The following is a 25597-nucleotide window of genomic DNA, read 5'->3' as shown; positions in this document are numbered from 1 at the left end:
AAAGTAGTGTTGCCCCCGAATCACACTTAATGATTTTCTATTAACAAATAAAATTATTTTGAACTGGATTTTTCCGATTTTGATTTGGCGCTCTTTTTTTTTTTTTATTTCTATGATATGATCAAGCTTTTGTCAGTGTAAACGTGTGGGGTTGAAGGAGGGAAGATGTTTCATCGTTCATAGGTTGTAATCCCATCGCATTGTACTACCCAAACACTGGTCTTGAATAGGGACCCCTTGGCTGCCACTTCTGCACTGTAAACTGGACTCTCAACCCCACCACATAAAGGTAACAGACTTCTAAGAGGCCCATACGATATACAATGGATGTCCTGGATGTAATGATTACAGTCATTAAGTGTTCTCATCTACATATGCAAATTTTATCATTAATGTCTAGTAGAGGCAGTTTTTGATAGAACAAAGAACATATAGTACTTTCTCCCATCTTCCTAGCTGCCCTGTAACACTAGCTGCAATGCTGCACAAAGCACCCCACCCTTGGCACGTTGCCACCACAAAATTGCAACTAGCAAAGACTGCCACTTTTCTTTTTAGCGCCTGTCTCTGGCTCCCAGGGACCAGAAGAGAAGAGTAAGAGAAGAGAAATGCAAAGGGAGGCAAGACTCACCTCTCTCTGTATTCCTTTTGCTAGTGTGCACAGGTGGGAGTGGGGGGGGAGTTCAGTGGGTGCCCTGCCCAACATTGAAGCTAGTGCTACAGGACGCCTAGGATGGTGGGAGAAATTACTAGATTTACTCTGTCCCATCAGGAATTGTTCTTTAATGCAGCATATTCTATAATAAACTCTATGTAATTTAACGGTCTGCATTCAGTCCATTGTCTGCTATCATAAGCTGCAAGGGATTGCGATAATTCGCCTGCTGTTTCCTTCCATTGACTTTCACACAGGAAGTCTGACCCACGCTGAGACACAGAACAAAGGGGGTGCCAAATATCCACATGTATAACAAGTTCCTAAAAAGTTTATGTAAATATCTAATATCTCAAATAGCGATTACTCCAGCTCCATGGAAATAAATGACCTTTTCAACCTCTAGGTTTGACTGAATTATATTTATACATTGTGGTCCCCAAGTGAACCCCTCATCCAGACTCACCAGCAGCAAGTGTAATGTCACAAAAACATAAGAGCACCACACCACTGCTAAGGCCCTGATCAAACTTGCTAATAGGGGCGTTTGCAGTTACCTGTGGGAGACTTAGTAGGGGGTCCATGTGAATATGTGCTGGTAAGACCAGCTCCACTGAAAGCAACAGGAGCTTGACAGCTCCCACAGCTATTTGTGGCTGTTAACATATAATTGCCCTTGCAAAAAGCCACGAATAGCTGCAAGTGTTTGTCAGGCAGCTCCCTCAGCTATTTGTGGCTGTTCACATGTAACTGGCCATGCAGAAATTACCTGTTAGCAGCCGCAAATATCTACAAGTGTTTTTCAGGTTTCCATTGCCTTCAATAGGGCTTCCTGCCCGCACCAATTCACATGACTACTGCGGAGTCTCCCGTGGGTAATCGCAAGTGTGAATGAGGCCTAAAAGGTCCAGATACAACTTTATTCCAATAAAGGTCAGGGGGACAAAGAGTATCTAATGGGTTTCAGGAGTCCAAAACGACTCTACATTAGGGCGTTAGACTGAAAACATAATGAATGGACCAGACGTTAACTGGACCTTTAACAATATTTCTTCCAGTGTGATTACAAGCACAGGTCTTGTCAGCAGCTGGTTTGGCGCACTGGCAGAAATACTATTAAAAAGGTCCTGTTCACTTCTAGTCCATTTTTATTGGTTTCAATCTCAGGCCCCGATAAAGGGTGCAGTTTTGGACCCCTGACTGTGTTAGTTCCTCTTTCAAAATGTCTGCTGACCTTTATTGAAATAAAGTTGTGTCTGGACCTTTTAGCAGTGGTGTGGCGCTTCAACTACATTTTTGTTACATTACACTACAGGCTAGGAGACCACGGAGAGCCTCTTTGGTATAAAAGCCACTTTCCCATGAAACAGATCACCTACATCAACACCATAAGCTACGACAGCAATACCAATAAGGTAAACCTATGATTGCAGCGCTATGTTTCCACTTTCCTCAACTTACCAACAGCCAGGTCCTCTGCCGCTCCTGAGGTTTTCCTCGGAGTCTGGGGCCAATAATGTTCTTCAGATCGGGGAGGATTTCATCTATTACCAAGTTGCTGAGGACCTGTTCAACATATGATACAACAGTTTAGTACATGTCCAGCCTTAACACAGTTCATCTTCAAGTGAAAGATTTTTTTTTTTTTTTTGACAGAGCAGGGAAGTGTAAGAACCTTTGTAAGGTTATTTTGCTGTCTGTGTACCCATTGGAAAGGTTTCCCCTCACCCAAGAGAAATGAAAGTGGGGGCGTCTTTCTCCAAGGGTGACAGAATGAGCTATATATTTTTTTTTGTTTAAATAGAATGGAAAGACTAAAACCTTTGTCAGATTATTGCTAGGAAAGTGGGGGCTTAAAGTGCTGGATCCCTTGCTATCAGTAGGTGTCCCATTTGGGTTAAACGTCTAATATGGAAGATATTACTTGCCAGCTCTCTGACAAACAGGGGCCATGGTTAAGCCCCTGTGTATAAAATGACTAAAATGAGTAAAGGGTCCATTCACACGGAGTTTCCAATCAGGCTTGCCAATCGTTCCTTTTACGTGGACCTGATTGGAAGGTCAGGGAAAGTCTATGGGCAGTTGGATGTAAACATATGTTTGTCTGTTTACACCTGCCTACTTCTGAGTCTGTCCAAGTCTGGAAAAAAATATTAAAAAGGACTGCGTTCTTTATTGTTTTTCCATACTTAAACAGGACGAATCGAAGGCAGTGTGATGTAAATGTGTAAACAGGTGCAGTTAGCTAGTCTGCCACTTGGTGGCTCTGTCCCAGAATAGTGTCTGGTTACAGAGAATTGTGTCATCGGGTGCTAGGTCCCTTTTTAGCTAGAGCCCTCCTGTAATGATGTAATGGAGGAGTCAATGCCCACATATTAGCCAGGTTGGGAACAGCCCTAGTGCAATTCAGGCATGGGAGCCAGAGACCCCAACATCAGGCAGATGTAGTCAGCAAGTGGAGGTCCTAGAGAGAGCTGGAGGAAAAGGAGAGGTAGACCTGCACCGAGAAGAGCCAGCTGTAGTCTCTTATGGTGGTGAAAGCTAGAGTTGGTTGCAAGAGGCCTTTTAGCCCAGACCAAGTTCCCTGGAGTGAGACTATGCCCCCCAGAGGACCTGGGAGAAAAATAACCAAGGCAGAGTTGACCGCAGTGATCCTGTCTCAGGAAACTACCTGTAAGGAGCAGTGAGCTGAACACAGACTGCCTAAGGCAAACCAGGATCCTCTGACTACTAATGACCCTTGGGAGGAGAGTGAGTGGTTCAGGGAAAATGACTCATTAGGAATGTACTGTGTGCTGCTTTCACGTATGACTGCTGCAGATCATCCACTATAAATGAATGACAATATATTGACAAGTGACCCTTGATAGTAGGTCTCTGTGATGTGACTTTAAATGCCATCTTAAAATAACATCAGTAAAGTTCAGCAATTCTTTTTGTGGCCAGGAATGTTGTGAGAAGACCTCTGGCATGAAAATGGACACAAGATGGAGGACGGTTAAAGCCTCAAGCAGGAGGGTTAGTTCTTAGGAAGAAAGAAGTAGGGCAGGGACATGAGCTCTTGGCACTAATACCCAGCCATTCGCAAGGCCCCCTACAAATCGACACTAGTCTGTTTCTATCTGGTCAGCCATAGATCCAACATGGTTCCCCAAAAAGGTCCACTGTCGAAATGCGTACAAAAACAGAAGGGGCGCCTTTGTTCTGTAAACTAATTCCATCATCCTCTATGTAATCTTATCTTCATAACAGTGCAGCCCACAGAAGTGACAATGACACTTCATTTATGGCAAGATCAACATGTATTTTCTGTACTTTCGAAAATGTTCTTGGCCTCAAAACTTACAACAAATGCAGCCACCACATCTAAGGACTGACAAGCTGCAATATTATAGCGTTTGCTTCTTCCCCTTCCCTTCCCCCAAGCTAAACTATCCCTCCTCACCCATATGCATGCCTTCCTTTGATCCCGCAGTTGCCACTCTCTGTTTGTTTACACTGGGTAGAGAAAGTTTTATAGGAACACTACCTGCACTTGATTGCCGCACAGCATGTCCCATGTTCCATATTGGTCCCGTGCTTGCCTGAAAAATCTCACCGAGTCTGTGAATGCGGCAGATTCCACACGAGAATCTTCTGGGATACCTAGCAGGGAAAAAAATGATTGAATTACACTTTAATTTTTCTGGGGATCCCACAGTATATCTGCCAACATATGTTCTTTAACCTACCTCCATATTGTGGGTAACAACCCTCAGTGACCAGTCTTCAGCATATGAGCATGAGCTCATTGGTAACCAGTCTCAAGGTTACATGCCTTAATCAGTGACCACTCTCCACAGTATTGACATTAACCTCCAGTGGCCAATCTTCAGACTATGTGCATTAACCCTCTAATTGGGGTCTCCATAGTATGCCAACCCGTCAAAAGCTAGCCTCCAGAGTAAGTATGCTAAATATACATTTTTAGCAAATATGTACCTGTTGGTACAAAACATTCTGGGATGTAGAGGAAGAGAAGAGTAATCAGTGGTGGACATTCTGCAAAAACCTTATCCTTTCTAGGTGTATGAGGCGGAAACTATGTGAATAAATATTTTAAAAGAAAAAAAAACAAATCAATAAAAAGAACATAGTGGTGTTAAATAACTGAGGAATATTTGGGTGATGGAGTATTGGCTGAACGTATCCTAAGGCTCAGCTCACATCGATGCGGTGCAGGTTTCACAGCGATTCCTGTGCATTTCCCACACAATTGCACTCCATTCGTGTGAACTTCTGCAGGTGTCAATGTTAAGTTAATGACACCCAAAAAACGGTTCACAAAACAAAGTGAGATTGGCTGAATCAGATCATATGAATGTGAAAACCCATGCGATCCGATTCCAGTGTGGAAAAAAAAAGGATCCTGCCCCTTTCCTGCAGGTCCATTGTGCGATCTGAGCCATACAAAATGAATGGCTCAAATCGCACTGCAAAAGAATCGCATGTGATTCGAATAGGAATGTGGTGTGATTCATGTCCAAATGATGTGGTTTTCTGCACCGCATCAGTGTGAACCGGCCCTTAGTATTTATATATTATGTTTATGAATGCTGTGTAATTAGTGGGAAGGGTGATCATTGTTCCAGGGTTCCAGGCTTGTTTCTTGCACAGCCAGGAAGGTCAATCACTTATTTCTTAGTTTAGCAATACAGCTTCCTGCGTCACTCCTAACCCTCAAGCCTGCTCATTAGCCTACAGTATAGATATTTGTTATCACCTGTGTCTATGGGGCAGCAATGTGATCCAGAATGTAGAAAAGCTAAAGTCAGTACAAAAATACAATGCTTTTGGAAGGTAAATCAGTAAGCACATACCCTGTATTTCAAAAAACAAAAGTTGCAGACATGTTTTAGAATTGTGTCAAGCTCCAGCACACCAAATGTCGGTGCCTGCAACAGGTTCATGTACCTATCAGAAGTCATGATGAGGGTTGACACTGAGGCTTGAGTGTCCATACCGTGGACATTCAGTTCTTCATCCCCCTGGCCGCACAGCATCACCAGTTGCCAGGCATCACAGTATCCCTGGTTGCTAGGATGCTGTTGGATGTGTAGCCGACAGCTTCCTAGCAACCAGTGATGCTGTGCAACCAACAGCTCCTTGGCAGTAGTGCTGTATAGCCACCAGAGTCCTAGAAACCAGTGATGTGTTTAGCCACCAGCATCCTAGCAACCAGTGATGCTGTGCAGCCATCACTTAGCAACCAGTAAAGCTGTGTAGCCAACAGTGTCCTAGCAAATAGTGACACTGTGTAGACAACAGCATCCTAGCAACCAGTGACAAGAGGAAAAGGTGGCGAAGCACGCAAAGATACACACTATGGTCCCACTCTGAGTAATTTGGCCTGTCTCTGTACGCCAACATAGTGTTGGTCTTAATTACCTCCAGTTTCTTCATCTACATCCGGAGGTAAATCTTTTTATATCTGTCACAGCAGTAGCTAACCATTGTGAAAGTGTAGAAAGAACTACTTGAGTCTGCCACAATTGTCTGAACTCTTTACTAAACTGTGACAAGGCCTTCATGAATTAGGCGCAGGACTTTAAAGGAATCATACTGCCATAAAGTGTTGCAAAATGTTTTATTGAAACACCACCAATATGTATTTCAACTGAGCATCTGGCTGTTTACCTGGAGTTCAATTCTAATGGGAATGGATACAAGTGTTCGCATGCACACGGCAGCCTGGTCACCCAGGGTATATATTTGCATATAAAACCACACACATACACATATATATATATATATATATATATGTATAAAACCACACACACACACACACATATATATATATATATATATATATATATATATATATATATATATATAACACCACACACACACACATATATATATATATATATATATATATATATATATATATATATATATATATATATATATATATATATATATATATAAAACCACACACACACACATACATACACATATATATATATATATATATATATATATATAAATATAACCACACACACATATATACACACACACACACACATATATATATATTTATTTATTAAAAAACACACACATATATATATAAAAAAAAAACACACATACAGTGGGGCAAAAAAGTATTTAGTCAGCCACCAATTGTGCAAGTTCTCCCACTTAAAAAGATGAGAGAGGCCTGTAATTGGCATCATAGGTAGACCTCAACTATGAGAGACAAAATGAGAAAAAAAAATCCAGACAATCACATTGGCTGATTTGGAAAGAATTTATTTGCAAATTATGGTAGAAAATAAGTATTTGGTCACCTACAAACAAGCAAGATTTCTGGCTCTCAAAGACCTGTACCTTCTTCTTTAAGAGGCTCCTCTCTCCTGCACTCATTACCTGTATCAATGGCACCTGTTTGAACTTGTTATCAGTATAAAAGACACCTGTCCACAACCTCAAACAGTCACACTCCAAACTCCACTATGGTGAAGACTAAGAGCTGTCGAAGGACACCAGAAACAAAATTGTAGACCTGCACCAGACTGGGAAGACTGAATCTGCAATAGGCAAGCAGCTTGGTGTGAACAAATCAAATGTGGGAGCAATAATTAGAAAATGGAAGGCATACAAGACCACATATAATCTCCCTCGATCTGGGGCTCCACGCAAGATCTCACCCCGTGGGGTCAAAATGATCACAAGAACGGTGAGCAAAAATCCCAGGACCACACGGGGGGACCTAGTGAATGACCTGCAGAGAGCTGGGACCAACGTAACAAAGGCTACTTGTTACACTACGCCGCCAGGGACTCAGATCCTGCAGTGCCAGACGTGTCCCCCTGCCAAAATAGAACTGTTTGGTAGAAACACAACTCGTCGTGTTTGGAGGAGAGAGAATGCTGAGTTGCATCCAAAGAACACCATACCTACTGTGAAGCATGGGGGTGGCAACATCATGCTTTGGGGCTGTTTCTCCGCAAAGGGACCAGGACTACTGATCCATGTACAGGACAGAATGAATGGGGCCATGTATCATGAGATTTTGAGTGCAAACCTCCTTCCATCAGCAAGGGCATTGAGGATGAAACGTGGCTGGGTCTTTCAACATGACAATGATCCCAAACATACCGCCCGGGCAACGAAGGAGTGGCTTCATAAGAAGCATTTCAATGTCCTGGAGTGGCCTAGCCAGTCTCCAGATCTCAACCCCATAGAAAACCTTTGGAGGGAGTTGAAAGTCTGTGTTGCCCAGCGACAGCCCCAAAACATCACTGCTCTAGAGGAGATCTGCATGGAGGAATGGGCCAACATACCAGCAACAGTGTGTGCCAACCTTGTGAAGACTTACAGGAAACGTTTGACCTCTGTCATTGCCAACAAAGGATATATAACAAGGTATTGAGATGAACTTTTGATATTGACCAAATACTTATTTTCCACCATAATTTACAAATAAATTCTTTCCAAATCAGCCAATGTGATTGTCTGGATTTGTTTTCTCATTTTGTCTCTCATAGTTGAGGTCTACCTATGATGCCAATTACAGGCCTCTCTCATCTTTTTAAGTGGGAGAACTTGCACAATTGGTGGCTGACTAAATACTTTTTTGCCCCACTGTACATACACACATATATATATATATATATATATATATAAAACCTCACACACACATATATATATATATATATATATAAATATATAAAACCACACACACATACATATATACACACACATATATATATATATATATATATATATATATATATAAATATATAAAACCACACACACACACACACACACACACACACACACACACACACACACATATATATATATATATATATATATATATATATATATATAAAACCACACACATATGTATATATAAAACCACATACATTATATATATATATATATATATATGGTTTTTTATATATATATGTGTGTGTGGTTTTTTATATATATGTGTGTGTGTGTGTATGTGGTTTAAACATATATGTATGTATAAAACCACACACAAATATAAAACCACACACATACATATAAAAACACATATATAAAAGCACACACACATATATTGTATTAAAAAAAACAGCACACACACATATATATACATATAAAAACACACACACACACACACACATATATATATATATATATATATATATATATATAAAAACACACACACACACTTTTATATATATATATATATATATATATATATATATATATATATATATATATATATATATATATATATATATATATATAAAAACACACACACACACACATATATATATAAAAACACACACACACATAAAAACACACACATATATATAAAAACACACACACACACACACACACATATGTAAAAACACACACACACACATATGTAAAAACACACACATTTATATATATAAAAACACACATTTATATATATAAAAACACACATTTATATATATAAAAAACACATTTATATATATAAAAAACACACATTTATATATATATATATATATATATATATATATATATAAAGACACACACATTTATTTATATATATATATATATATATATATATATATATATATATATATATATAAACACACACACACACACACACACTGTTTAAAGTATAACTAAAGGTAAAAGTTTTTTCTTCTTTTTTGAATAGAGTGGAGAAGGGTTAGAACTATTAGGTTTGTATTGCGGTCTGTGTCCTTGGGGAAGGAGATTTACCCTCTCTATTTGTCCTGTTTACCGTTATTGAAAGTGAAAGTAAAATAAAATCCCAAATTTTGGGTTGTCCCCAGAAAAGTAAGAGGGGAAATCTTCCAATGGGGACACTAATCCTAGTGACCTTGGGTGGGCCTCAATGGATTCCCTTAATTTGCAAGGATTTCCTCTTACTTCCTGTCTTGGTTCTGGGACAGCACAGGTGGCAAAGAAAAAAAGAATGGTACAGGGGTTAAAGTCCCCCCTTACTCGATTGTCTATAGTTCCACATTAACATGGCGGTTTTTTTTTTTCAGTCCTGTCCATACTAAGGAAAGAAATTGTCTATAAAACCACAATACATTCCCTTTAACAGAACTGAAACTACTCCTCAAAGTGACATTTCAGCTTTAAGAGTCATGTGGCATTTTAACGTCAGGGTCCTCGCAGCACTGTATGGATTTGTGAGTTCAGTGTCTACACCTCCCATGAAAACAGACCTGTGCAGGTGTGACACACAGGTGTGATCTATACAGGTGTAATTGTGTGTATCTGAGTGTACAGTATGATGGAGCAGGACAAGGCATAACAAGTGGGAGACAAAGGACAACAATTGAAGGAAATGACAGAGTTGTAGCATATTCAGAATGGTATTAGTGATAGACGGGACGGTTCATGGAACAGATATGAGGAGGAACAGCAAGCTGGCTAGAACTTCAAAGACAAGAGGCCACAGCAGCACAACAGAAGACAAGAAACATTCAATAGAAGAACAGAAAGACCCATATATGTTCTATTGTACAGAACACCCAGAAATTAATCTGACAAATCAAATAACATTCTGGGACACTGTTCCTGTTTCACAATGGGAAATCTGGTCACTCAATGACCACAACTGTCTATGCATGTGGTCCTACATGTTTTGTTGTGTCCCCTGCACAATCCACACATTTTGTGACACACATATATGGCCAAATCTATCAAACCTCTGCTGTTGTTCACTTTTCTTTGTAAAGGGGAAGTATAGTCTTTGTTTCTTAATGTCGGATGATTTCCCCCTCACCTCCCTGTTCTGGTGACCATGGTAAAATTTAGGACATCCTTAGTTTCTGTCTCAAAGGCAATGGCCACCATGAAAAACAGAAGCTGAATCTACCCAACAGGACACAGACAAAAATAAAATAAAAAAATTCAACAGAGGGCCTGACCGTTCCCTACTCTAACCAAAGTGAAAATAAAATCTCCCTTTACCTATACTTCAAAGCTGAGCTGTAATTGGCTTATATTTTGCCTTCCCTGCCCCCCCCCCCCCAACATTTCAATTACATTTTTACTTTTTAAATAAAACTTTTCTATTTTCATTATAGACCTTATTTTAGATTGTGAGTCTCTATGCAATGCAGACAGATCATGGCTGGTGGGAGTAGCCAGCAGAGTGCTGTACATAGATTCCTGAAAACATCCTCAGTACTGCTCTCAAGAGCCCTCAGCCCTGATGTAAGCAGTGGGCACGCTCTTGAGAGGAGTTATGCAAATATCAAAATGCCTTGATGCATGAATGTCAGTTTGAAGGAGTGAGTTATCCTAGTCAGGCTGCATTTCAATTCAGAACACTCAAGGTGATGACCATGTGATTGAAAGAACCCAAATCCAATGAATGAAAGGGGTGGGCCAGGGACAGTTAGGCTGGGGAGCATTGCTAGATGATGCTGGATGTCCTCCAGCAAGGAAATGAGGCAGGATCTGACTTGCTGCAGCTTCTAATGCACACTTTAGGAAGCTCACAGTGTGCAGTGAAATTAGAGTAAGCAATTTCATCACAGGAGAGATGCCTGTACAACCGTGCATGGGAAATTTAATGAATATTTATGTGTATTGTGATATCTTCCAGGCGTTCAGCTATAAATACAGCTGTATACAGTTATTCTAGGGTCGAGGCTGCTGGCTGCTCTAGTGCTATGCTTTCCTGAAAACCCCAGGTCTGTTGTAGTTTCTGTATTTGTTCTTTATGATTGTATTGCCCTTGATGGCAGTGGTACCATGCTAATGATTATCCCAGCATCCCCCGCTGTTACGGTCTCTTGCATACCATTATTGCAGTGACGCACGCAGTCCTGGAACACTGCGCTCCATCTCTCTTGCTCACGTTCAGTCATCACACAGAAATGGTAATGCCGACAATAAGGGTGCCAAAGAACAATGGGGAACTGAGTGGCACATTTCATCGGGGTGCTGCCAGTCTTCACCTTGCCACCTGGAGGAGGAAATAGAGGATGCAATGTTATTCAAAATACACACCAAGCAATAGTTTACAACTTTAGATAACAACATAGCCTTTAGTCTGAGATAAGAAGAGCCTCATATAGTCTGCCCTGTCTAAAGTAGCTGAAACTATGCTCGATACCCACATTTTCTCACCCTGCAGTTGACTGTCTAGGACAGGGGTGGGCAAACTTTTTGACTTGAGGGCCGCAATGGGTTCATATATTGGACCCGGGGGCTGGACCAAGAGTAGATGAATGATGTGTATGTGTCATCCATAGTAAGTATAGTAATATTCCCCCATAGTAAGCATAGTAATTAATCCCCCATATAGTAATTCATCCCCCATAGTAATTCATCCCCCATAGTAATTCATCCCCCATATAGTAATTCATCCCCCATATAGTAATTCATCCCCCATATAGTAATTCATCCCCCCATATTAATTCATCCCCCATAGTACTATTCCCCCCCCCCCCCAAGTAGTAAGCCAAGTCCCCCCTGTGTCAATTCACTTACCTTTGCTCCGCGCGTTCCTCTCGCCATGTTCCCGCGCCGTTCCGGTCTTCAGGGCGGACTGTGAGAGGAGCCTAGCTCCCCTCACATTCGTCACGCTGCCCCGCCTACACACATCCTGACAGCCAATGTATCCCGTGCCGTTCCGGTCTTCAGGGCGGACTGTGAGAGGAGCCTAGCTCCCCTCACGTACGTCACGCTGCCCCGCCTACACACATCCTGACAGCTCCGCGGGCCGGAGTAAAAGGTCCGCCGGGCCGTATACGGCCCGCGGGCCGTAGTTTGCCCATTGCTGGTCTAGGACAATGACATATGACCAGCAATTCAGTAGTCCTGGTCCCCCAGTTGGAGGACTACTGACTGCCCAATGCTGCACTAGGAACCTCAACTCTGCCTCATGAAACACAGCAGAACCCTACTGACACTTGTCCTATTTCAGACACTGGTGTTAGGGGAGATGGGTGTTTAAAAGCATACATACACTACCTCATCTGAAGTAAGAAGAGATTGCAGATAAGATTCATGTCCACCTTTCCTACCTTCCAATTCCCATTACAACAGTTATTACAGACTTAGAGAAGGGATAGGCAACCTTGGCCATCCAGCTGTGATGAAACTGCAAATCCCATGAGGCATTGCAATAATCTGACAGTCACAGACATGATGGAATTTGTAGTTTCACCACAGCTGGAGTGTCGAGGTTGTCTACCCCTGTATTTCTATCTAGAGAAATTTAAGCAACAATGTGGAGAGGTGTAGTCTTTTCCAGATTTGCTGGTTCATAAGGGTTGCATAGAAAACTCAGTGTGGTTTGAGTTTGGACCAATAGGATGGTTATCACCACTGTTCTGGAGAAAATGTATATGACAGGTGGAGAGGAAGAGTGAGCAAGTAAAGGTGAGGTGGCTAGAGAGGAGAGCAGGGAATGAGGAATACGGTGGCTGGAGTCATGGCAAGAAGTACCAAGGCCTGTCACTCACATGTCAAATCTTAAGTAATAGTTAAAAGTCTAATGGGAGGTAGCCCCATGACCTTCTCAAATGTGGACATTGTGTTTGTCAACTTGGCAGTTCTTTTTTAGAATCATAGTCCACGGTATATTTCCTGGGCGTTGAGAATTGGGATTTCCATGCTTTTGCTATGGTTTGCTTTGTTGTAAAAATAGCCATTACTAATTCAAGTTGTGTATTGGTTATCCCCAATAGTTTTTGTTAAGGAGGACTTCACAATGGTCTTCTGGAAGAGGGTGGTTCAGCAGTATATGTATCCAAAAAGGATGGTTAACACCATTGCTCTGAAGAAATGTGTGCGATGGGTGGAGAGTAAGAGCAAGAAAGAAATGGTGGGTAGAGAAGAGAGGAGGGCAGGGAGTGGAGAATATGGTGATTGGAGAGTCACGGCGAGAAGTGCAGAGACCTGTCACTCACATGTCAAAGATTGAGGTTAAAGTCTAAATGGGAGGTAGGTGTTCACCTGTGAAGACCAGACCCTTGCAAATTTGGACTCCCAACACCAGCACATGAAATACGTTTCGTACCTCAGCTGCAGTAAGAAGAAGCTGCTGAGAAGATTCATGTCCACCCTTCTTACCTTCCAATTCTCATTACAACAGCTGTTGCACACACAATATTAACCACAGTATGACAGGTATTTTAAATATAGACATACAAGCAAGTGAGTATTAAAGAAAAAAGAAAAACAACTTAACTATACTGAGTTTTTAATTGTATCAGGTTTGTTTTATCCCTGCCAAGGGTGCTCAAAGGGGTAACAAGTTCATGGCTGCAATAGGCTTTGCTGTGGTTTGTAGAAGTGATCTGGGAAACTGGGCTTAATATATAGTTTTGCTAAGACTTCCAAAATGTTCTCTTTCTCGGGGAGTCAGTGACAGACTGCCAATGGTGACACATGCAATGACGTCGGGCCAATTGCATTGGAAATGGAGATGATAATCATCCTACACTCCAGCCTGCCAACTAGAACACCTCCACTGAGCCAACCACAGCCAAGACCAGCTCATACTTCTGGCTTGGGCCACAATGTGTCATCAGACCAGGACAGAGCCAACTATAGGGAATTATAGCACACAATTTCCATAGAGAGATAAAGTTGAATCCACCAAGCATTTTAAATGAGTGCAGGATAGAGATTCCATTGCAGGTTGAAAGGGGTCTGTATGAAGTGGGGCCCAAAGCAATTACATATTGGGCCATGAATAATTACACAATACAATTGGATATTTTTCATTTCTGAAAAATTTTCTCAAATATAGCAGAATCTATAAGATAACCTTGTCCTTCAAACTGTGTGAGACAAGTCAGAAATTAACAATAACGAACTTGCAGTAAACATTCTGCACCTGCGTTTTTGCCCAAGCAACTATCTGTCCAATAAATTTTTATTGAGTTTTTCAAAAAGTAACGATGACAGAAAGTCGTTAGAGAAAGAGTACAATACATTTCCAGGTAGTAACCATGTAAAACATTATAAGAAATGCCATTAAAGTTTACTGTGTGATAATAAAGATCTATAGAAGGGGTAGGCAGCCTTGGCCATCCCAGTGGTGGTGAAACTGCAAGTTCCCCTGAGGCATTTGCCAGACTGACAGCCTTCAAGAGGTATGATGGGATTTGCAGCTTCACCAATGCTGGAGTGCCGAGGTTGCCTACCCATTTTGGAGAAATTTAAGCAAGGGACAGGAAGTGTAGTTTTTTTTCTGGATTTACTCATCTATTGGGGTTGTAGAGAAAACTCATGTGTGGTTTGAGTTTGGACCAATAACTCATTGATCACTGTTGTTGATGTTCTAGAAGTGTGTGTCAGATGTAGAGTAAGAGCTAAAAAGCAAGGGTAAGGAGGGTAGAGGAGAGCAGTGAGCGGGGAATATGGCAGCTGAATGGTTATGATGAGACATGCCAGAGGCTAGCTCAATATTGTGTGTATCATTTGGAATGTATCAGTCCTATGGACAATGGTACATGCCCACTGTAAAAATAGTGAAAAGTGCCAAGTTCATTGCAACCTCTAAAGCAGTTCGAGGAGGCTTTTCATATATAGATAGATAACAGCACAAAAGGGAACAAGGTACATAGTGAAAAGCTTACAGGGAGACCGCTAAAACGTAAATTTTCGGTTTGCCAAACTTGAGCCTAATCCCCGTTTCAAGGTCTCTCTAATCTCCTCCACCCATTTTATGGCGTTGGTTGAGTAGTGAAGAAATTGCATGTTTAGAAGTGTGAAGGACAGATATCAAACTCTGAAAGGGCAGACTGTTTAAGCATTCAGATACAAATTTGGAGGTTTTTTTTAATATATAGTTTATAGGGGATAATGTAGAATTTGTAAAAATTGAAATATTTCCTTGTGAACCTCCTGAACAGTGGCACAATGATTTCACTGCTTGCATGACCACAGTGCTGAAGCCTATGGTTCTTAAAAATAAGTGAGCAATGGCAGTTCCCACATTTCTAGCTTCCCAGGTTCACTTTAGGGATAATGCTACGAGCCCCAGCATTTGCGCCTTCAAAACCAAGTTGGCAATGACCCTTGCAATACTTCTCCCCAAGTTCAGTCCATCCAAGACTGATAATTTAGCTATAAGTAGATGTGGAGAGCTGAATCAAGCCACTGTCTCCTTTCCATACTGGAGTTCTCAACTATTCTGCCTTCTGCCATAGTATCTTATGCAACCTAGTGCAGCAACTTTAAGTGAATGAAGAATCCAGTCGATAATGAGACCTCGTTTATTACAGGTACAGCGCATGGGAGGAGCTAGGAAGTCAGATCTAGAGAAGTGATAGCCACAATATAAGTGGCTGAGTGGTTCAACATGTTGACAGTCATCAAAAATCGAAACTTCAGTTTACAATATACTAACAGAATGGACTAGGCAGGTACTTACAACAAAAATCAAACCAGTCAGCTATGGTGAACATACCTGGAACCATGTTATTAAGTAACTCAGTGTACTGATCCAGGGAGGTTAATACTCTGTACCCAGCACAGTTGATGCCAGCTCGGGGCTGTAGGCCACGATCATAAGCCTAAAAAAAAAAAAAAAAAAAGGCAAAGCAGGAGTCAGAATTTCACTGGGCAACTCTTGTCATGGAAGACTTTACAGAACATTTCATAGCACTTACTATTTTGTTCTCATAAAGCACTGGGCCATAGTGATGAGGAACCACACAGAAGCGGTTCCTCCATTTTTTGGTTTCATCCACATACTGGAACAGGTTTCCAGAAAAGATCACACGGTCTTTGAGAGGCGTCTAAGAGAAAACAAGAAAAGAAGAATTTTGTAGTGTCCATATTTTGTGGCCATTTTCCCTTTATAACCCCTGCACCCCCTCCTAACACCTTAGAAATACTAAACATTAAGCTCCCCTCTACATCCAAAGATCAGTAAAATGCTGGAGTATTTTATAGAAAAGCATGCCCGTCTTGACACGTGGCCCCAATTCTCCATCTTAGAATTGTCATTGCTCTTCCAAAAGGGACACGTTACGCAATTACAGTACATAGGTTGGAAAAAAAAATAAAAAATAAAATCTAGTTCAATCAGTAGAAAAAAAAATAATTAGAATGGATAAAAAGAAAGCCTCCATAAACAGAATCCTAAACCGACAGTTGGTCCAGAGGAAGACAAAAAAAAAAAAAAACACAACTATAAAGCTTGCTCTAATTTGCTCCAGCAGGGGAAAATAAATTCCTTCCTGATCCTCCAAAAGGTAATCAGATATTTCTTGCATCGATCTCAGTGCTGTTTCTCCAAATATGACATTCTTAGCCCATGCCACCCTCATTTTATGCCACCACTGGGATCTCAGTCCAGCTTAAATATTATTTACATCCATGCACTTGCCAACACTGAGCCTCACAACTGAAAATAGCTGAATGGGAACTGTACTGAGGAACCTCTGTTGACCACTACTTTTAAGCCTCGTTCACACCATACTTGCAGGAAAACCGGTGGCAATTAACATGCAGATTTCACTTGCAGAGACATCAGTTTACATTAGTTTTCATGCGCGCCACAACGAGTATTATACACTTTTGCAGAAAAAGTCTGCACTTGATACTAGTGTTGTGGTGTGAACAGGGCACATAGAGAACAATTGAACGTGTTCAGAAAAACTGATGGTTCTGCACCATGGTGTGAATGAGCCCTTAAAAACGTTAGTTCCCTGACTGCTTAGCCAAGATAAGACAAAAGGAAAGAATGGCACCTGTGTCAAGCAGTGTGCTTGGGCTCAACTGGAACAGGAACTTCTGCATCACTTGGCCATATCCTACACAATGTGCAGGTCCCAGCTGTCAAACTGACATCTCAGTCCTGTGTTTTATACTAGAAGAGCAGCTCTCTGGTTGCACACCATACTTATTTTTATTAAACCTTATTTTTTATTAATGCCTTTTTTATTAATGCCTTTTTTATTAATGCCTTTTTTCTCTAGCCATTTTTAGTTTATATGTAAGAACTTTAAATCTATGTTTGTTCATTTTTGTAATACTGTTATATTGTAATATTGTTAAAATATTGCTTTGTATCAGAAACATAATTCTAGTGTCTATAAAAAAAAAAAAAAAAAAAAATCACAGAATAAAATATGCACTTTTAATATAAACTAGTACCCGGATGGAGGAACACATTTCGGTTACAATAATAGTGTTAACATTCCTATTCACTTGAGGTCATGACCAGGCCATTTTTTGCTATACGGCGCTGTGCTACTTTAACTGACAATTGTGCAGTCATGTAACACTGTACACAAATGAATTTTTTTTTCACACAAAATTGAGCTTTTTTATTTTGTGGTACTTGATCACCACTAGGTTTTTTATATTTTTTGCGCTAAAAAAACAAACAAAAAAAAGACCAAAAACGTAAAAAAAAAAAAACAAATTCTTTTTTTTTTGCTATAAAACATAACCCATTAACAAAAAAATCTTCATAAAATTTAGGCCAAAATGCATTCTGCTACATGTCCTTGGTAAAAAGAAATCCCAATAAATGTATATTAATTGGTTTTCATGAAAATGAGTTTCTAAAATGACGGTATATACACTGGAATTTTTTTTTTAATACTAGTAATGTCCCCCTTTGTAATGTACAGCGCTGAGCAAACTATTGGCGCTTTATAAATACTGTATAATAATACTAATAGTAATGGCGACGATCAGTGACTAATAGTGGTACTGTGATAGTACGGTGAGCATTCTGACACTAACTGCCACTGGCGTGACCAGTGACAGTACAGTGATCAGTGTTAATAAAATGCACTGACATTGTACTAATGACACTGGACAGGAAGGAGTTAACTTCTGGGGCAATCAAAGGGTTAACTGTGTGCCTATGTGTAATGTGTCGACTGTGTGCTGTTTTAGTAGAAGATGTAACCGTTTTTGTCTCTCTGCAAAGCAGGGAGACAAAAACTGCCACATCCCAGCTGTCAAAGAGATCTGTGTTGGTTACCAAGACAGATCTCTCTCCTGGAGCTAGCTCTGACGATCGATGGGTCCCGGCTGTGAAACACTGGCTCGGACCCACTGATCGGCATGGCAGGGAGCCATATGGCAGCACAGGTAGGTGGGTGCATGCCCCCTACCTGGAAAAGGAAAAGTGTGTGTGTGTGTGTGTGTGGTGTGTGTGTGTGTGTATACACTTCCTTGAAAAAAATATTCATGCCTCTTGAAATTTTCCACATTTTGTAATTTTACGACCAACACAAAGTGGCACATAATTGTGAAGTGGAAAGAAAATGATAAATGATTTTCAAAATGTTTTACAAAGATCTGAAAAGTGTGGGGTGCATTTGTATTCAGCCCCCTTTACTCTGATACCCCTAACTAAAATCTAGTGGAATCAATTGCCTTTAGACGTTGCCTAATTACTAAATAGAGTCCACCTGTGTGTAATTTAATCTCAGTATAAATACAGCTGTTCTGTGAAGCCCTCAGAGGTTTATTAGGGAACATTAGTGAACAAACCGTATCATGAAAGTCAAGGAACACACCAGACAGGTCAGGGATAAAGTTGTGGAAAAGTTTAAAGCAGGGTTAGGTTATAAAAATTTATCCCAAGCTTTGAACATCTCACAGAGCACTGTTCAATCCATCATCCGAAAATGGAAGTATGTCACAACCGCAAACATGGCTGTCCACCTAAACTGACAGGCCTGGCAAGGAGGGCATTCATCAGAGAAGCAGCCAAGAGGCCCATGGTAACTCTGGAGGAGCTGCAGAGATTCATAGCTCAGGTGGAAGAATCTGTTTACAGGACAACTATTAGTCATGCACACCAAAAATCTGGCCTTCATGGAAGAGTGGCAAGAACTAAGCCATTGTGGAAAGAAAGCCATAAGAAGTCCCATTTGCAAGAAGCCATGTGGGGGACACAACTAACATGTGGAAGAAGGTGCTCTGGTCAGATGAAACCAAAACTAAACTTTCTGGCCTAAAAGCAAAATGCTATGTGTAGCGGAAAACTAACACTGCACACCATCCTCACCGTGAAACATGGTGGTGGCAGCATCATGTTGTGAAGATGCTCTTCTCTAGCAGTTACAAGGAAGCTGGTCAGAGTTGATGGGAAGATGGATGAAGCCAAATACAGGACAATTTTAAAAGAAAACCTGTTAGAGTCTGCAAAAGACCTGAGACTGGGGTGGAGGTTCACCTTCCATGAGGACAACGACCCTAAACATACAGCCAGAGCTACAATGGAATGGTTTAGATCAAAGCAAAGCATATTCATGTGTTAGAATGGCCCAGTCAAAGTCCAGACCTAAATCCAATGGAGAATCTGTGGCAGACAAAAACCTGCTGTTCACTGACGCTCTCCATCCAAACTGACAGAGCTTGAGCGATTATGCAAAGAACAATGGGCAGAAATGTCACTCTGTAGATGTGCAAAGCTGGTAGAGACATCCCCAAAAAGACTTGCAGCTGTAATTGTAATGAAAGGTGGTTCTACAAAATAGACTCAGGGGGCTGAATACAAATGCACGCCACACTTTTCAGATATTTGTAAGAAATTTTGAAAACCATTTATCATTTTCCTTCCACTTCACAACTTTTTGCCACTTTATGTTGATCTATCACATCAAATACCAATAAAATACTTTTACGATTTTGGTTGTAACATGACAAAATGTGGAAAATTTCAAGGGGTATGAATACTTTTTCAAGGCACTGATTTTGCACAGCCGGTCCGCACTGTGACAATAAAGCTACAGTACGCGGTTGGCAACTGGCTATATTGTGTATTTCATGGTGATTCAATCATGTCAGGATATTCCCTTTGGTTGTCCCTGGATGAAAATATGGTAACAGCTAGAGATGTACACGATGGAAACATCTGTTTCGTTTCAGATTCATTTGTTAAGGTAGTCATTCTGTCATATTTCTCTTTCTCCATCCAACCTAAACACAATAAGTAGGAGTCATCTTGTTTCACCTTTATATCTTCTGTAAAGATTTATCACAATATGTTTCCATTTTATATGTATTACATAGTGCATCTTTTATAACTCACGCTACGCTCACTTGAATAAAAACGAATGGATCTGAATCAGTCAGATCGTTTGTAATGTCATTATGTTATTCCAAAGGCTTCAATCAGTAAAAAAAGGGCCAAACTATCACATCACGTCATTCAAATGAAACAACTGAAATTAATTTGTTGTTTTGTTATAATTTAGTTTGGATTCGTTAATTTTACTACTGTGATTCAGAGATTCAACTCATAATGAAACAAAATCGCACATGTCTAGTAACAGTGGATGTGATTTTTGTACGTTGTGTCAGCCAGTTATTGTACGTACAAATGTGCAAACTCCACTATTCTTAGTAATGCCCGTTTGTCATACGGATCTAACGTCTCTACAATGCCTTCTAATCTGGTCACTAGAGAGGAGCTGAGTTTGGATATGAACTCAGTCCAAATCCAGATCTCCCAAACCAGTGGCAAGTTGTCACGTGATCGCATCCCTGCCATCCCAGTGAGCTGAGGGTGGGAGGTTCCCCAACCTGCACATAACAAAAAGGGCGGAGATACTTGAGACATCATTGACCTAATATGACCACATGACCATATTGGGACAATGTCTATGTCCTAACATGGCCATATTAGGCCAATGATTTAATCAGGCCCAGCAATTCAACTTATATTTGTGTACAAACCAAACCCAAGCTTATTCCTTGCTAGTCATGGAACAATATGCAAAAGTTCTAATTTCACTTTGACTTTGCTGAACTGGGTGCTTGGAGAATGAGAGAATCAAAGCCTGTGAAGTAGTAAAGCAGCCAAGAAATTCTCTCCAGGAGGAGCTAAGAAAGAGGGCTTCGCATTTCACTCAAGTTTCCTCAAAGAAGAACTGTTCTTATTATTCTTTGAAACTCGTCAGATTATTCCTTTCATGTCTAATGCAGTATATAAGGATGAAAGTTACTGGCTCCTATAGGTGATGTCAGTTCTTCCTTCAATCATGAGTCCAACAATCACAGAAATGGAGTCCAGGATATGAACCATCTCCTACCTTGCGATGTAATAGCTGCGTCTGTGGTCCTCCGTTCCCTTCGATCTCATAGCGTACACTGTTGAACAGGGCCACTCCATACTGCTCCTCATATATCTTCCCAAACTCTCCCAGGAGCTTCCTTGTATGCTCTGCAAAGAAAACACAACATAGGTGAAATTGTGAACAAGTGCCCATTTTCAAAACCAAGCAAACTTTTCTGTTTGACAACTCTAGATCATACAGATCATTTAACCAATACATGGCAGCTTGAAGAAGACATGAACCATTTTATTTCACCCATGGTTGCCTGAATACCCCATCAGTAATTGACTAATTCAGGTGGAAAATTCTCAGCTGAACAGTGACTACATTCTATCTATCAACTTTTGTCAAGCCTGGTGGTGCTGACCCAGCCAGCCATCCACAGCTCGAATTTCTACCAACTCAACAGGAATTGCTCAAGTTCCAAATGACAAGCATAAGAATGGTGGAACATATTGCACAGAGGTACACAAACTTCAGGCTTTGACCCTTAATGAGGTCCCTCTGCAGGACTCTCATATTAATTTCAGTGGGTTGTATGGGGTATGGAGTACGAGATTTTTTTTGAAGATTTGGATTCCATTAAAATGACACACTGAAAATTTGCAGCCCCAAAGTGAAAAAATAAAAAATAATCTCTGATGGTAAAAGTAGAAGAAGGGTTAAAAGGCTGTATCTATATGTAGATGAGAAGGGGGCATCACTAATACTTACTATATGTCCGATGTGTCTCTAATTACAGCTTGCACTAAACTGATTACCCAGTGGATGTGAGAAGCCGGCAGTGATGTGTGAGAAGTAAAGCTCACAAAGGATTAGATTTTGTCTCATGTAAGCAGAAACCCGCTAATCCTGGGCGACTCAGACTATGGCCTATGCGCACTGCTGGCTGATGTCATCCGCATACTGGAAAGGACTACAGGTGTTCTGTCCCCTTCTCCCCTCCACAGCCAATCTACACTTTGCTGGTCATCACTAAGGTTTCCATGATAATAACTAAAACTATTCTGACTCATCACTTCCCATGTACAGCTGAAGGACTTCCAGGATTTTATTCACTTTTTTTACCAAGATGAATGTATCATATGTCAGAGCAGTTATGCAATTGCCTTTGGGAGCTGAAGTACACTAAAGCATTGTCACAGTGGGACTCTGGGAAGATATAAAAGACACAAAATAACGCAACTCTAATCATTATTACAGCCTCAAGTTAATTTTTAAATGCAAGAAGTGCAAGTACTTTACACTGGTGGTCAGGGAATAAATGCCCCTTACACCGGTGGTCATGGGATAAATGCCCCTTACACCAGTGGTCATGGGATAAATGCCCCTTACACTAGTGGTCATGGGATAAATGCCCTCTTACGCTGGGGGTCAGGGGATAAATGCCCCCTTACATTGGTGCCATTTCCACTGTGAACACCAACACCGACAGCTTTTGATCACATCCTCTGCCTGCAGATCAATCTGCTTAGGAGTACCTTTGCGTCCATTTAACATTCTGCCATTTCCTGATGAAGAGGGTTTCTGTGACCCCCCAAATGCATTAGCTCTCTATTGCCCTGGTTGTAACCAGCTGAATAAATACTTTGGACTTTCTTTTGGCACCCTTTATTTATTACACTTGGATTTCTCAACTTCTGAATGTCCTCTCCTGGGAGGTCCCAGTCTTTGTGGTTACCTGCTGAATACAGGTCAGTTAGGCTTAAGTGATATTAAAAGGCAAAATAAATAACAAAATAGTGGTTTTGCACAGAGCAGCCCCAATCCTCTTCTCAGGTTCCCTGCCGGCTCTAGTGGCTCATCCCTCCTGCCGAGTGTCCCCAGAGCAAGCAGCTTGCTATGGGAGCATCCGAGCAGGCTCACTCCTGAGCCACTGCTCTGCGTGTCCATTCACACACACACAGCTGTGGCTTGGCCTCACCCCCTCTCTCTCCTCATTGGCTCACTGGCTGTGATGGTTCCCATTGCAGTCTCAGCCAATGAGGAGAACGAGCCCCCAGAGAGCTGAAGCTCTGATGCACATTGCTGGATCATGAATGGATGACAGTTAAGAATCCTTGAGCCTTTACAACCACTTTAAGTAATGACTGTGTGCACATTTTGAAAACCTGTGAGAAGTCATGTCCGGTGCCCCTCTACCACTACCTCTTGGACCCTTACATTGATGATCAGTGGAGAAATGCCTCCATATATTGGTAGCCAGTGGAAAAGTCCCCTTGCACTAGTGGTCAGTGTATGTGACTTTTTATAATGAATATCATTGAGATTTTGCCCTCTTTCATTGGTAGTCACTGTAGGTGCAAGATCAATCTATCATTACTCAAGGAACCCCTTGAAACATCTGGGCATCCCTAGGTGGCAGATAAGCACTGACATAGCATATTTCAGTTTTCACTTTATCCAGTGACACCATGGAAGCTAGCAGTCAGCACTTCATCGTTGGGGGACAAATAGAAATATACACAGATGAAATGATTTTCCCACCATTGTTTTATTTCCAAAACCTCCACAGCTAAATGTCAAACAGTCCCTGGCAGAAAACACTCACATTCCACTGGTGCCACTCCATGTAAATATTGATAACTAGGCCTTTCCTCAACAGGCCTCCAAAATGCAGTCCAGTCAAAGACCCCTTAAAGGGCAAGCCCTATAAACAAGTAATGAAAAGTTGAGAACTATTCCTACCTGTACTCCATATTCACCAGCAATCACTGCAGGTGTGCTAAAGTCAGGAAGGCCACCCTGTAACCTGCTTCAGCTTTGATTCTGCAAACTCTAAACTAACTGCGTGTTATATCTCACATGTGCAATGTGAGATATAACAAAGAACAGGTAAGGTATACATGGCATGCACAGATGGACAGCCCATTGGCTGCTCTTCTGCCACTATAACAGATGACTGGCAACAATGTTATTCTAATCCATTTTATATAGGAGTAAGTAGGCCTAAGCTACCATACACACAAGCATAATGAGCGACCTCTAACAGTCTCCTCCATCCGCACTAAACAGCGCGGATGGAAGAACTTTCCGTTCCCACTATTATTTTCTGACAGCAGACACTTACAGCTGTCAGAAAACCTGAACAGTGACTACATCTGATCAGAAGCAGTCACTGTTCAGCCAACAACTTTCCACCTGGCTCCATTAACAATTCTAATGAAAAGTTGATTTTTGTCACATGGATTGTTGCATAGAGGGCTATCTAGTACTCAAATTTCAGCCAATTAATCAGAAATCAGGCAAAATTAGAGTAGTCTATGGCAATCTTAAAATGACACTATAGCTCTTTTTTTTTCTAAAATAACAGACATGTCTATAATTACGTGCTCTGTGCAGTGATTTTGCCCAGAGCAGCCCCGGTCCTCTTCTTTTCAGGTCCCCTGCTGCGTTCTTTGTTCCTCCTCCTTCTCAAACAGTGCCCCCAGGTAAAGCCGCTGGCCCTGGGGGTACCTCTGCGTGCTTGTCCTGGAGCTGCTGCTCTATGGACATAAGACAGAGCTGTGGTTCAGCCACACACCCCCTTTCCTCATTGGCTCACTGGCTGTGTTTAACAGCAGCGGGAGCCAATGGGCTGTCATTGCGGTCTCAGCCAATGAGGAGGAAGAGTCCCCAGACAGCAGAGGCTGTCGAGATCATCGCTGGATCAGAGGGGACTCAGGCAAGGATTTAAGGGAGGGTCGCTGCACATAGGTTTTTTTACCTTCATGCATAGAAAGCATGAAGGTAAAAAACCTTGAGCCTTTAGAACCACTTTAAAGTGTTACTAAACCCAGGACCCTGCATTCACTATATACGGTCTCCCACAGTACACAGAGCATTGAAGTGCAATTATTTTAGTAAATATAAACTGCTAAATACCGTTTCTCATCAGCAGTTA

General features: G+C 41.2%; 1 protein-coding gene across 1 annotated transcript in view; it reads right to left on the bottom strand.

Moving 5' to 3' along the window:
• The window catches only part of NIBAN2 (niban apoptosis regulator 2), a 124847-nt gene that overhangs the window by 18747 nt on the left and 80503 nt on the right, over positions 1 to 25597 (bottom strand). The window contains exons 3-8 of the mRNA XM_089656394.1: positions 21691 to 21821; positions 16294 to 16422; positions 16092 to 16197; positions 11466 to 11630; positions 4185 to 4300; positions 2117 to 2221 (exon numbers count right to left, since the gene is read on the bottom strand). Of these exons, the coding sequence (XP_089512520.1) occupies positions 2117 to 2221; positions 4185 to 4300; positions 11466 to 11630; positions 16092 to 16197; positions 16294 to 16422; positions 21691 to 21821 (752 nt within the window). The remainder of the gene's footprint in view (positions 1 to 2116; positions 2222 to 4184; positions 4301 to 11465; positions 11631 to 16091; positions 16198 to 16293; positions 16423 to 21690; positions 21822 to 25597) is intronic.

The sequence above is a fragment of the Staurois parvus genome, unplaced genomic scaffold (genome assembly GCF_062004578.1).
Source record: "Staurois parvus isolate SC_StPar_1 unplaced genomic scaffold, SC_StPar_1.0 ptg000902l, whole genome shotgun sequence".
NCBI lineage: Eukaryota > Metazoa > Chordata > Amphibia > Anura > Ranidae > Staurois > Staurois parvus.
Note: the sequence above shows the minus strand (reverse complement) of the source record. Positions and strands in the feature narration are given on the sequence as shown.